At 34.0% G+C, this 14,606-nt stretch overlaps 1 protein-coding gene and 1 long non-coding RNA gene across 3 annotated transcripts; one reads left to right on the top strand and one right to left on the bottom strand.

Annotated features, from left to right (window-relative positions):
* Window positions 1-317: 317 nt before the first annotated feature.
* LOC110830225 (O-glucosyltransferase rumi homolog) lies at window positions 318-6,454 on the bottom strand. 2 transcript variants are annotated; one of them, XM_022064869.2, is made up of 6 exons: window positions 6,142-6,454; window positions 5,379-5,535; window positions 4,643-4,844; window positions 4,001-4,279; window positions 3,466-3,698; window positions 318-2,090 (listed from the first exon to the last, which is right to left on the bottom strand). In XM_022064869.2, exons 1-6 carry the CDS (start codon window positions 6,257-6,259, stop codon window positions 1,895-1,897), a joined length of 1,185 nt encoding a protein of 394 aa, XP_021920561.1. In that variant the 5' UTR covers window positions 6,260-6,454; the 3' UTR covers window positions 318-1,894. The 2 variants fall into 2 exon arrangements, with proteins under 2 accessions (XP_021920561.1, XP_021920562.1); XM_022064870.2 differs by lacking the exon at window positions 6,142-6,454 and adding an exon at window positions 5,827-6,054.
* On the top strand, window positions 6,431-11,485 carry LOC147872627 (uncharacterized). The gene is made up of 2 exons (XR_015537062.1): window positions 6,431-6,772; window positions 7,804-11,485. It is a non-coding gene; the product is annotated as an uncharacterized LOC147872627 (long non-coding RNA).
* The last annotated feature ends 3,121 nt before the right edge of the window (window positions 11,486-14,606 follow it).

Raw genomic sequence — 14,606 nt, 5'->3', positions numbered from 1 at the left:
TGTAGTCATACAGCAGACTACAGTATCTGAGTGTCCTCAAAGATAAAACATTAACGAAGCATAATGCCAGGCAGATATATGATGGACAATCCACTTTCTTTTCCAGTGGGTAGTGCAGCTTTCTCCTTGGGGGTCAAGCAGCCAGGGAATGAAGTTAATCACTCACCTGAATCTAGTGCTGAGTGTAAGAATGTTATACACTTGCTTCTATTCTTTAAGTATGATGAAGCTTCATTCTTCCCTCTGTGGTAAATTTTTTCAGCTGTAAGACAATGGTTTAGGAAGAAAGTTGTGAGAATTCCTATTTACAACCGACATTTAATGAAATATTTCATATTAATTTTATTTAAGCCCGTAACAGGCCAAAAGGCCTATATTGGAAAAGAATTTTATTTTATACAAAATTAAATTACATAGTAGAATACATTTCTACAACATGAAGTACACAGTGTTTAAAGAGCCATAACCTCAGATAGATTCAACACTTATACCCTTTCATAAAACAGGAATGTGCAACAACTTACACTGGTGAGGAATCTATGAAATAATCATCTCATGACATTAATAATTTTAGGTCATGCAGTGTAGTAGTTTCGACCTACTTCAGAGGACAAAGACTCCTATGACCAATTATCTGTCTACTACAATTCACTGCAATAAACCTAGTGTTGGATTTGGTGGGAGTAGTGTCAACAATGTAATGACTACAGTCCACAGATCAGGAGAAAATCCCTGCTAGGAATTCGATATACGCACATGCGCAAGATTTCGCGGTGAGTGAAGACCGATCCTAAAAGCATTTGTTCCACAACCACTGAATGAACAACAGACGGCAGGGTTTCATGTGTTCTAATGGGTACAGCTTTAAGATTACCTCACAGCATTGATTTAATCTAGAATATTATCGCAACACCCGCAGAACACATTAGAGGTGCACTCACTACACGCTACTCTTAACTGCTTGATGTTTTCAGTCTGTGTGTAGTAGCATAACTCTCTGGCATGTCACACTTCCCACCAATAGCAGCCCTCTAGTCCAGCTAATAAGTAACATTCCCCCTGCACTGCACCAGAAACGACTTCCCTCAGCATGGTTTTTCTTGTGATCTGTGGACAGTACACTCTGCTGGTTTTCAAGTTATACAAGAAAAATTACTTGCATAACCTGGTACAGAAACACTGCACTCTGAGAACAATGATCTATTGCAGTGATTTTCTTACTGGCAATTGTTAGATAAATAAAATATATAGAAAACCTAAAATAGATAAATGATATACAGACACACCTACTACCAAATTATCATCTTGAAATAACTGGTTCCAACAATTTATGGCTTATCTTTTATTGATTTGTGTTTGAGTCAGAATTTTTATCATCCTCAGATGATGCCACATGGCAACCACCTGCATAATCAGAAGTACCCAAAGCCACACCCAAGAGTCTACTGGAATGCAAACCAAAATTACTCACTTTTAAGCAATTAACATGTATCATCCCTGAGAATAAAGACCAAATAGTAGACACTAGTTGCAAAAAACCACAATCAAGAATTACTTTTGTATTTATTGCCTCTGGGCAAACCCATGCCAGATATCAACAACTACTTTAAAATGACTGTCTTCCATGTTGTTGCACCATGTAATATGTTAAAACTTTAGAGGTGCTTGCTGTCTCTACCATCAGGGCAATGAGTTCCACATTGCAACAACCCAGAAGACAGTCATCTTCATACTCGCTGTCATGAGAAACTGAAATCTCACCCCACCATCAGAAAATAAGTGGAAGTCACAACCTGTAAATAGTAACAGACCACAACATAGCAATGCTACAATCTTCTTTCTTCGTGTCTGCTGCACATATTTCTGACAAACACAGAAATTATGTTCAAGTCATTCAGGAGGAATTTCTCTCAATTAAACTCCTGTCATGTTCGGGTTTAAATAGCAGAAGTTTTGCATATTTTTTCAGTAATTTCTTCCAATAACACAACACATCTTTCATTTTGAGATGACTGACTACCATTTCATGACCTCTTTCAGCAATTTCTCGTGCTATATCATCATTATCAGATACAAACTCCAGCAGTTTTCTGCAAGAAATTGGTATGCATGAAATGAAATCATTACTCAACAATGTAATATTTATCCAGTTTTTCTTTCATTTAAGATTTTATACCTTAGCTGCAAGACTATAGTATAAAATATTATGTAAAAAACAATTAACCCTTTGGCTGCATATTACTTTTCCTGTTTTCCTAAAATGCTGTGTATGTAGGCCCATGTAAATAGAATTTACAAAAATTACCAACACACCAATCAAATACTCAATATTATATTTACAAAGCTCAATTTTACAATTCTGTAATTGCTTAGAATTGAGAAACGTTTCCAGAAGTGTCATATTCATGTTCAAAACATGAAACATAGCAACAATGTGACATTTAAGTATGACTTCAAATTCTTCACAATAGATGGCAGCATTATGTAGAACAACAAAATTGTGTTGTTATTCCTAGGGGAGTAAAATCAATTCCTGCATCAAATAGGGATCATTCTTTGATGTGGACAAAAGTCAAATTTCTTGGTACCACTACACAGTAATGTACAGACATTTGACTACAATCAGATGTTGCAGAAATAGGGTTAAATATTAAGAAAAATTTTACACAAACGCATCCTTAAACTAAACAAAATTTAAATACGCAAACTCTGGAAATGGAGACAACTTCAGGCCTCATTTCACAAGGTTTAGTCTATTTCTATAGGGTAAATGTTAATATAATTATAAAAGGTTCTAATGATGGTGCATTATGTTCAATATTGCTGGTTTTCTGGATGTCACCCAAGACACTACATTTCAGGAGTTGGCTCTGCTCTCATCTTGTCTTATTCTGCTGGATATGATAGAAGGAGATAATCTGAGTCCCTGGATTGGCATTAAACAATAGGCGAAGTCCAGAAAACCAGCAATATTGAACATAAATAAAAACATGCTGGGCAGGCCCTATTAGCTTCCAGTTACCAGATGAAGGCATCAGCCCATACAATGCCTCTATTTTATGCAGTGGACAGAGACTCAGGAAATTTACAGTGAAGTGCATGTACGGTGGAAGAATTTAAATGTTCTAATCTACTAGAACACTGTCATATTCTGGGTTGTAACACAATGCAATGTTGTACATAGATTTCCATATTTCAGAGAGACAAGCTGCCACTTCTTCATTATTAAAGTGAGCAAGGCTACAGTGTTGATGGGTTACATAAGTAAATATAAAAGGATTGGAAAATGACACAGGAGAGATGGAACCCACTTCATGCCAGCAGAAACAATGAACAAAAATTATCCTCTTCAGGGCCCCTACAGAGGATGACTGAATCAAGAGCCATTTTTCTCTTTCCTTTCATTTCTTAAATTCTCAATTTTGGGTTCCATCGCAGTCAGGTAAATTAAATAATACAGCTTACCTAATGTCTTCTTTACTAGCACTGCTTTTGACCGGAATGTAATGAACCCACGGGTGTAAGGAAGGGTAGAAGAACTCAAACCATTCATCACCGACATGAAACACCAGTGAGCGACACAAGAAAAGATGCTTCAGACGAAAACTAGCAGCAACACCACGGAAATTGAACAGATAACGATATTTGCAATGGTCTTCTAGTGGTACTTCATCAGCTGGGACTGCATACAAAGTGTCCTGAAACAAACACTCTTATATTTTAAAATAAATCACTATATGAATGTAATAAACAACGTACTGAACCCATATCCTTGTCTGTTTATGCCATTCACTAATAAATTTGAATTACTAATGAATTATCAGTTTACATGCGAACTTGATTCTGCTTTAAAACATATTCTATAGTGAAGCACTGAAACATTTTAGAAATTAATTAAAATACCTAAGGAGGCAGCTAATTTATTTTCAATTAAATAAATTAGAAAAGGAAAGCATACAAAATCTCAAATAAAAATTATTTACAGTTAGAAATCACTCACTGCATCAGACTTCCATGCCTGGTTTTTTGTGTATTTTGCATCCACTAATTCTGGCCGATCTCTAGACAGCAGAACAAGAGAATCTCTCTCACTACTTGTTCGAGAACCACGGAAGAAAGCCACTGGTCTTTTATGTTCCCAAGGCCACCTGTCTGCTGAAGCTTTCATTGAGATACGATGTTGGTCCCAACGCCCCAAACCTTGTGGATATAACTTGATAGCAGGTCCTCCTTCCCAGAATCCCCATGCTGGGTACATGATGTCATAATAGTCACTTGTCTATAATGATAAACACTTCATACTCAGGGCTTCCCCACCCAAGTAGAAATCATTATACATATGGTTCAGAACATGGTTATTATTTTCAAAACAACAACATTAAATAAAATACACACATCACAAAATTAGTATTACTGGATTTCTGGACTTTGTCCATTATTTGGTATTCTACATTTAAATAAATAAATCAAAGTTTCTGAAACTGGATGTTTCATTCCTCAGGTGAAAATGGCATATATATGAGCAAATGTGGAATGACCTGAATTAAAGCCTCATTTCTGAGAATCAGTAACTACTAACAATTGAATCAGATATTATTTTAAGCAGTGCTTAAAAGTAATGTGAACTTTAGATTATAATTACCTTGCTGAATGAAAACACAGGCTTTGGTGGACCAAAATGCTTACTGATTTGCGGCCAGTCACGTGTGTTAATAACAAATTCCATGTCTGGGAGTTTTGGAAGCAATTTAATAATAAAGTGCTCAATTCCTGCACAGCGTGCTGGAAACATACAGTCTGCATCACGATACAGATGATGATTTATGGTTTGGTATCGGGTACCTCTGTCAAAAAGCACACATGTAGCATGATGACATTAATAAAGATAAGTACAATTTCTGAATTCTTTGAGACAAAATGTTTGTGTTCTGATCTGAAGCAAAATTCAAGCCTGAACAAGATTCCTCCACTATTACACTACACTAAACTGATATGACATGATCCAGTTCAAGTTACATAATAAACTTCAGAACAGCTAAACAATTTTATGAACATGCACATCTATTACTGAAATTTGTTTACAGTTACTGGACCTAACTTAAACTATTATAATCAACACACTCACCTTTATCTGTCACAGAACTGGGGCTTTACTTACAGTTATTAGCCCTAATACAGACCACTTTAACATAGTATACTGTAAAGATAGACCTGAACTGGAAAAACACAAAACTATTGCAAAATGATGAACAGTACATAAAACTGCCTGGGGATATTAAACTACATCATTTAACATGTATATATTTCTAATATGCATTCACAGTACTGCAGTTCAAACATTTATAAAGCAATGAGACCATTTCTTGATATATGCTTACTTGTCCTTTACAGAATTAATCATATCTTTGGTGATTCCAGACTTGAAAGGTAACAAGTCTTTTTCAATTACTGATAAATGGCAGCTGCAGTTCTCTTGTGAACAGGGCTTGTAAGCAGAAACTGCATCCTGAATTAGTTTCAAGTATTCATTTGCTTCTGGAATCAAAAATGTCCAAGTGAACAAAGACTTCTTTAATAAATTGAAATCTATTGCTATACTCTATTAAAAAATATACAATGGAATAATGCTAATGAAAGGTACGGAAGTACAAATAGAAACCAACATAGATTATTTAACAATTTACAACGCAAACAGAGGAAACTTGACAGTGCCCACTTTATTCTACTAACAAGGCATTCACCTACTGCAGAAAGAAAAATTTCAACAACAATAATAATAGATCAACACATTTTAAGTAGCTTCAAGAAGAAGCACTAATTCCTCACCTGACATAACTTATATTACGCATGATACTTCTCAACTACAAGTTTCATTAGACACGAAAAATTCTCTCCTGGAAGACGACATGGAGATGATACTACAATTCAGTTCATTGCCACCGTAAAATCACTAAGAGTCAGCCACATCCCAGAGAATATATTTGAACACAGACAAATTTCTGCTGCATGCATCAAAGAACTCGCTGAGATATGACTCTCTTTCCTGTACTTTAAGATGCAAAACTGGTGCTGATTCTGGACTTCACATAAACAGGTATAAGCCTAGCCATGACAGGAACCCAACTGTGTAAAGTGCTTTACCTTTCGAATACTTCGATGTGTATTCGTCGTGCGGGCTTCTGCACTTTACGCCACTTCTTGTGGTGCAGATATTGTCAAACTCTGCAGTTACAAAAATGAAAATAAATATACAACGCATTTCACCCTAGTTCAAAATTTCCTCCTAATCATGCTTGTAAAGTAGCGCTTTCCTTTGAAGACCGGTGACGGCTTACCAACTTCTTTCAACTACAAGTAATCCATATAAACATAATTCCCTAACCTTCAATGACGTCTACTATACACAACAGATCTGTAGCAATAGATTAATTCAAACTCAGTAGCCTATCAGGTTCGCCAACATCATAGATAACCTACCCAGGCCAACACGAACAAAAACACTGCAGTAACGTAAACATACTCCGTAAAATCACGTGGCACTATTCTGAATGTGCATACTGGGTTTCCTAACTGCAGTTTAAACTACTAAATATTATTTTTATAACTACAGTCCAAGGCATTGTTAAAGAAAATATTGAATAAATTAAAATAAGTGTTTGTGATCTCTTGTCACAAACTGTTTTTTCCCTAGCAACACCTGCCTTAATCCATCCATCACCATCATTGATAAATAATACATATCGTCTATGATGATTGCTTCAAGGGGGGAGAGGTAAGGTGGGTTTTTGTATAATTTGTCACATGTGATCCCACCATATTGCTTTTTAAAACGTAATTAGCTTGCAATTAAATAATTTTAACCATAAAATATATTTAAAAAATATTGTGTTAAAATTTCTGTACAGTTCCAGCTTACAGTTATGGTGAATTCCTCTACATATATCCTAATACCTTTTAGTATGTAAGATTTGAAGTTTTCATGACGGCTGCTTCCATCAGAGCGATGATAACCCTGATTATGGGGGCAGCAAGGACCTCTGAAATGTTTGTAAACTTCTACCAGACTACATGGTGCAACAACCCAAAAGACAGCCATCTATCTTTTAGTATGTTTCTAAGATTTGCATCAAACCTCATCATTCTTAAATAATAAAATTAGTGAACGTATAACATTCATGATGGTGAACTATTACTGATAAAACCAACTGCCAATCATTACAATTGCATGAAAAAAACCCTGAATTATTTCAATTAACATTTAAGGGATTCCTTTTGACACACACACCTTCCATTCTGTCGATGAATTTATAAATCTCACATTAACAGCTGACTGGTAATGAGGTACAGAATTTCAAACTTATTGTAGAATGACTATAGAATTTATATTACAAAAAATTAAGTGAAACACATATGTCTGTGCAAATGAAGTGTATTAATTTTTTTAACTGGACTTATATTATGAAAACTTTATTTACTTATAAGCACTGCATAATCTTTATTTTTGAGACATTATCTGGCAAAAATTTGTGTTAAAAATCTATGCATGGGATTCATTTATTCATTTTGATCCACTCTTTAAGAGAGCAAGCCAAAGGTACCATCACTGTGTTTTCCCTGCTAATGTGCTACTATTCGGATAACCTGAGTAACCAGATAGCCATTTTCTGTAATCTAATATGGGTCCACCATATTTACTGTTCTAATACCTACGCCCACTTATCAATTATCCTAGTTTAATATAAACCAACATCCATCCATAATTCTAAATACATGCATATGTTTTCTACTGTGTTTATTTAACAGGTTATCTTTCATGCCATGTAAGAGTCCAGGAGACAGAAATACTAAAGAGTTTACAAGACACCCACAGAGAAACACACTTATAAGCCAAGTCTGAGCAACAAATAAATAGTTATATTCACATTATTATCAATATTTACTGCCACAAAGCTATTTTACTGGTTATATGTCACATCAGATTATTGTTTGCTTTAATTTAAACATTATGTTACAAATCACTGTTGTGAAGTTTATAACACAAAAGTGGAGGTCTTTTGTATTACCTGTTTCATGAAGCTATTTGGCAAAACCCTCATCTTGTCCACTTCATGCAGATACTGATTTACACTACCAGTAATGCACAACACAGAACATAAGCTGTACAGTTTCTAACAGATTATCAAAATGTTATTTTGCATCACACATTGTAATGTGAAGAAATGTGTAGCATGGCAGATGTTAACAACTATTTATTTGTATATACAACACAATTTCAAGTAAGTTCTGTTTCAAAATGGATGGCATAACTATAGTAATACTCCCAGTGCTGTTTCATTTCCTCACATAAGCACAACATTTTCAAAACTGCTCTAAGTCAGGAATTTACTCACAATATTGTGAAGTACGTTTATAATTATGCACATGAATTGTGTATGCCCTCCAAAAAGTTGGGTACATATTAGTTTTACTCTTATCAATTTCTTTCATTTTTTATTAACAAAACTTAGTGGTCTTCCACAACACAAATACGTGATACTTGAAATGTGAGATGCCTGTACTCTTGGAAAACCACTGTTTATACTGTCATGTGAATTGTTAGTCATTACAATCATTAACGCAATAAATGATTGTCATACAAATGTATCAACATTGTTCAAAGCCTGGACATGTAATGAAATTGTTAATTTATGACACAATGGCTCTTACTTTTAAAGCAGATGAATCTTGTAACAGGTAATGTGTGAATATACAAAAATATCCTGTGCTTGAAATAAGAGGAAATGAGAAATGGAAGATGAAAAATATCCTGTAGCTCAGTCAGGAGTCGCTATCTAATGATGATAAATGTGGGTTTGAGTTCCACCTTGATAAATTTTCATCATGTCAAATTCTCTGAAAAAAGACAGGTTCAAGAACAGGATCTTTCCTCATAATTTAAAATAAGTACATTAATATAATTACAGATCCATTTTAAGAGAGATGCAATCAAGCCACAATCATGCTGTCTACTAACAGAGATTTACATCTTTCTCGAGTACCATATTCAACAATTGCAGTGGAGCAGATGCTGTCTTGCTACTTTTCAGGAGGGAGCAAAACCATACTACTACATTTTGCATGACTTTAATGCATCCCTATAAATCTGTAACTGTTTATGACTATACCTATCTTGCAAACTTTTTTTTTCTTTTCACACTATTACAATTTTCTTTCAGTTTACATAATTTCTACCTCTTTCTTGCATTTTGAGCCCACCAATACCACAGTGAACTAAAGTAAGTCAAGGTATTTTCATTGTAATTTCAGATTAATATAACTGATACCTAAGGCCCACCATTCGACATGATTCTGAACTTGTTCCATTCAGCTCTCTTTATCACAACCCATTTCACAGTGTCCATGTTGGTTTTCTGGGTCATGAGGCTATGTTTTGGGGAACATACTATCTCTATCTTCAATGAAGATGGATGCAGTATGTTCCTCCAAAACACTGGTACTACTCTACAAGTCTACAGTGTCACAAACTAGAAACCCACAATGGACATCTTCACAACTATGAAAATCTCATATGTCATCATTTCCCAAAGATGTTTTAATATTAACCTCTCATCTTCTTCTTTTCCAAATGTTTTCTCCATTAAATTCCTGTTTGAATTCCTTCTGCTCACTCATCATAGCTCCATAATTCCTCTTTATATAATGTTTATGCAGCTTTTAGTTGAAAGAAGAAAGCACAAAATATTTCTGTAGTATATCTACATATATAAGCTGTACTTTTCTCCTATTTAAAACATGACTGTGTCCTGAGATTTCATTTCATTTTTTAGATTGATTTACTTTCATATCTAAACAGTCATTACTACACAAGACTTATTCTTAATATACTATTTACCAAAGAACAGATTAAACTTCAGATTAGTATCAAATAGGTACGTTGTGATTATTATATACCCATGAGCTGCAGTTCAGCCAGACTCAACCATTTTTGATGGAACCATACTTGCCAGTTATTATTTCTGTTAATTATTCCACCTGTCTTGATGATGGGTCTTCCAGGTTATGACGATGTATGGATCTGAAGATTGATACCAATATTTTGAAGGAACATACAGCCTCCATCTGAGAAGTATTATAGAGTGAACAGTTTACTTAGGGTTAGAAGAATCAGGACCAGGTTAAGAGATTAGCCAAATGAATGTGACAAGACCTCCTCATGATGCTCACTTAATTTCTGGTCCCCTAAAAGGGCCACTTTTCTCCTCTCATCCCTTGGAAGTTGGCCAATCCCTCTGACCTGGTCCTTAGCCTAACCCTCTCTATACATTAGCTCTGAAAGTGGAGTAGTATATTCCTACAAAACTTTGTTCTTCATCTACAAGCCCATAAGTATCACAACCCAGAAGACCACTAGTAATATATTCATCACCATGAGAACCTAAAATATTCCAGTTAATGTCCCCAAGTCTAATGGCATATACACAATAATTTAAATATAATACAAAAACCATATTCTACATGTCCATAGCTTAAGTGTAAGGGTTATTAAACAGATAGAGGGAAATGTTCCAACTTTTAAGAATTAAATTTACATTTCAAGACAATGCATTTGGAAGTAAGAAACCTGACTGTAGAACCTCTTAGCCTTGTATGTTATAAAAATTTCATGTTATGGAGTGTTGAATGCTTTGTTGATCTAATCATAATGCTTCATATATTTTAATGTTCATTTCTGCTACAAGGATACCATTGTGTTTGGAAGTATAACTTCAAAATAAATTTTACATTACTGTGCTGAATGATATGGTATTTATGATATAAATTAAATTCTGCATACAACTTCAAAATATGAATATAAGAAAACAGTGACAGAAGTAATTTGTTTTCAATATGAAGCTGAGGGTTTTAGGTTAATTTTGTTCTGAATTACATCCAGCACAATAATGATGAAATCACTTGTTTCTAAACTGAAATGTACATACAGTTCTCTGTTGTTGTCCTTTCACCAAAAGACTAGAAGGGATACATTAAAAAAAATAGACACAAAATATCTCAGCAAAGGCCAAAACAAGAGTAGATGTTGACATATTCATCCATATAGCCATTCTACCTTTCAGAACCCTTGTTATTGTTAAATGTTCTGACTCGTTCTTTCACCAGTTTCATGTTTTATTTTAGTACATTTTGCTGAAGTTTATAATACAACTTAATGATCTGGAGGCTGTTGAATTTTTCTCGTAAGAAATCATACTATAAGGCTGTGCATCACTGTATCAGAATAACACACAATTCAACTGGAAGGCATACATGGGTAGATCCATTTGCATTAATAAAGAGCATGATCTTACCTTGTACATAATTTTATAATCCTGAATAATGTAAAAGAAAGGTATGAAAGTGTTGTGACCAACTATGCACATCACATGTGATATTTTTTCATTGGAGACATTTAATAAAAAGTGACAGAATAAAGATTTACACATTCTTATGACAACTTTTTTAATAATTTCCTAAGTCTTTCAATTTAGTATTGCAGTTTTTAAGACCACAAGTTATTTGTTGCTATAGACATCAGTCTCATGGTTCCAGAAATTAAGTTTTTATTTCATGTAACAATTGAGCAATGAAGTTCCAACATTTCTATCAAGAAATCAGCAAATGTAAAGTAGTCTAGATAAAATACCTCAGAATGTCTGTAACAAATTACTTCATGCAGGCTGTAACATAAACTAAACTAAAGGTATTAACATAAAATTTTCAATCATGGTCAAATGAATATGCAATTAGAGTTTAATTCCCCAGCTGTAAAGGGCCAAGTCAATAAGAAAACTGAAAACATTAAGAAAGTAAAATCCAAGTTTGTACTCAGACATCTGTATGTTGGTGCATATTTTAGTTTGCCTGCCCAATAAACTAGTACAACTAATTCTGGACCAACAATGAAAACATTTAACCTAGAAATGTCAATGTGACCCACTGCAATTACCTGTATATTCTGTTCACAATCCTAATGTGTGGAGACATACATACAAATGAAATGACATGACTGGCCTGCCCATGTTCACTGTCTTCCCAGCAGCTACACAGAACTCAAAACTTTAAAATGATATGTTAACAAGATGACTTGGTGCATTTGTCACACTTCATTGTCCATCCAATATAATTAATTAAGGACTTAAAGTCTTACATGTCACCTATTAGATACAGGCATTTGACAGCATTGTTTTTAAGGGATCAAGTTTCAACATCTGCCTGCTATCTGTTAAATATTTAGTACATGAAGAAATACTGTTTGGGACTCAACTTTGTGACTACAGAAGCTGTGGAAATGTGGAAGAATTGTGCCTGGCTTCCATTCCTTACAGAGCCGCAAAGCCGAGTCCCAAACAGTTTTTTAATCAAAAACATTTATGGAACATCATAATCTATGGAGTTATTTTATTTTCTGATATGGATCTTGACCTAGGAGTTTTAACTAAGTCCACCCACAGAACTACACAGTGTCACAACCCAGAAGAATGCAATCAAGAATAATGTCAATGATACAGTCTTTTTAACAGATCTTCAGCTGGCCACTTCAACATTATGGTATTCATTTTGAAAGGCATAATTTCCAATTATAAAACCACCAAATGGGGCTCTTGTGAGCATGATTAGTTAAGCAGCTATTAGTTTCTCAAGGACTCTGCTTCATGGAGTTAGTCCATTAATAACCTCAAATTTGAAAGTCTCAAGTAAACTTTAATAAACAAGCAATTTACTTATCACCATGCAAATGCACACGATATGCAACTTCAAAGTCGCAAGTACATTTTAATAAATAAGCAAGTTATTGATCACCATGCAAGTGCATACACGATATGCAACTTACACTAGTCACCTGTCTGTCATAATGTAGAAGTGTAATAATTTTTTGTGTACACAGATGTTAGGTGTAATAAGCAATTTATCAGACACTTTAAAATTACTGGTTTGAAATTTGAAACCTATGAGGTACGGTTCTTTTGTGAACAACAGGCAATGGACACTTGACATATTTATAGCTGAAACAGAATAAAACATTGAGTACATTCTTATCCTTTGCACCTATTTTAACAGGCCATATTCTCTGTTAATATTTCCATACTGACCTGGAATGGGATTACCTGCTAGAAGCAATAATGGTGGTAATGATTAATAAAAATTACTAGCATAAAAACGTACAATAATCAAAATAATTTTTTAATCATTTGGTAGAAGGCCTGTTTCTGCCCTGTGCACAAAGATAATTTTATTGCAAAGATTAAAAAACATAATTTTCCACTTTTGTTGCTCCAATCACATGGACCTAATAAAATGTAGGGTTTCTGGTCACAACTGTGGTAAAATTGTCTCAGATCTGATAAATCAGTAGGCTAATATTCAACATTATCTCTAACTAGTGGAAGAAGCCTGTTTAAATTCAATACGGAATGATTTTTCATGACTTCAGACCTCACTTTTTGTTCAATGAAAAAACTGTTTCTGTTAAGAACTTAAATTTGGAGAAGAGTAATGTTACCCAAGGTACTTATCTTATGATATTTTCATGTGAGACGAACATATTTTCTTGGAGATGTATAACTCAAATAAAAAAATAAATCATTTTCTACTGCTGCCTACAATACTAACTACCAGTATATGAACATAGTTCACCTAAAGTGTAATTAATGTTTACAAAACTCCACTATTTCATTTGAATGTCACATACTGACATACTTATATATTTCATATTTCACTTATAAATGAAGCATTTAGTATAAAGTGTGTAATAACAAAAAATATAAAAATACATTTTATCATTTCACTTAGCAAAGACCCCCCAAACATTTTGGTGACAAAATAATGTGAAATTAATAATTTTTAGCACATATGGAATCATTTTTAAAAGAAATTTAATAAGTTACAAACAGTTTTCAAATCTTTCCCTCAAATTTATATGAATGGAGGTAGTACATACATTTTTCACCAAACTCTTCTTCAATTCTGTAACTTTCAATTAAAAACACAAATCTGTTATTCAGTTTGAACCAATTTGTAAAGAAATTAAGAGACCTCAAATGAAACTTAAATAGCAATTAGTGGTAAATAATTTTATACCAGCCTTATTATGTACACAATAAGACAGGGTGACAAACATGATGCTCATATATAAATATCAGTGTTTACAGAACTGCAGCAGAAATATAATCTGAAATTAACATGCTAGTCTCTGTTATTATATGCAAATGAAATAATTACAAGATAACTCAGATGAAGTCTAAAGGTTTCTGACAATGGTGTTATAATCTGTAAAAAAGGTTTTTTGGACTTTGACTATCATGCAAATTACAAACAGAAATAAAAATACAACACTTTGGAAGCTGGATATTCTTGTCTTCAGGCAAAAAGGAAAGGACAGAAACCCTCGCTGTTGGGCCCCCTTGATGAAGCAGCCTCAGATCTGGATCCAGCTTTTTAAACATCCTATTTTTATTTCTATTTGCACTTTAGGTGATGGATGAAATCGAAAAATACATTTTTACAAAGATAACTAAAATTAAGTATAAAAGAAAATCTCATATCAATGCCTTCCAGTGTGTTGCACATTA

This window comes from Zootermopsis nevadensis, unplaced genomic scaffold, assembly GCF_977971745.1.
Source record: "Zootermopsis nevadensis isolate Lab colony 2312 unplaced genomic scaffold, Znev_1.0 Znev_ptg000025l, whole genome shotgun sequence".
Classification (NCBI taxonomy): domain Eukaryota; kingdom Metazoa; phylum Arthropoda; class Insecta; order Blattodea; family Termopsidae; genus Zootermopsis; species Zootermopsis nevadensis.
Note: the sequence above shows the minus strand (reverse complement) of the source record. Positions and strands in the feature narration are given on the sequence as shown.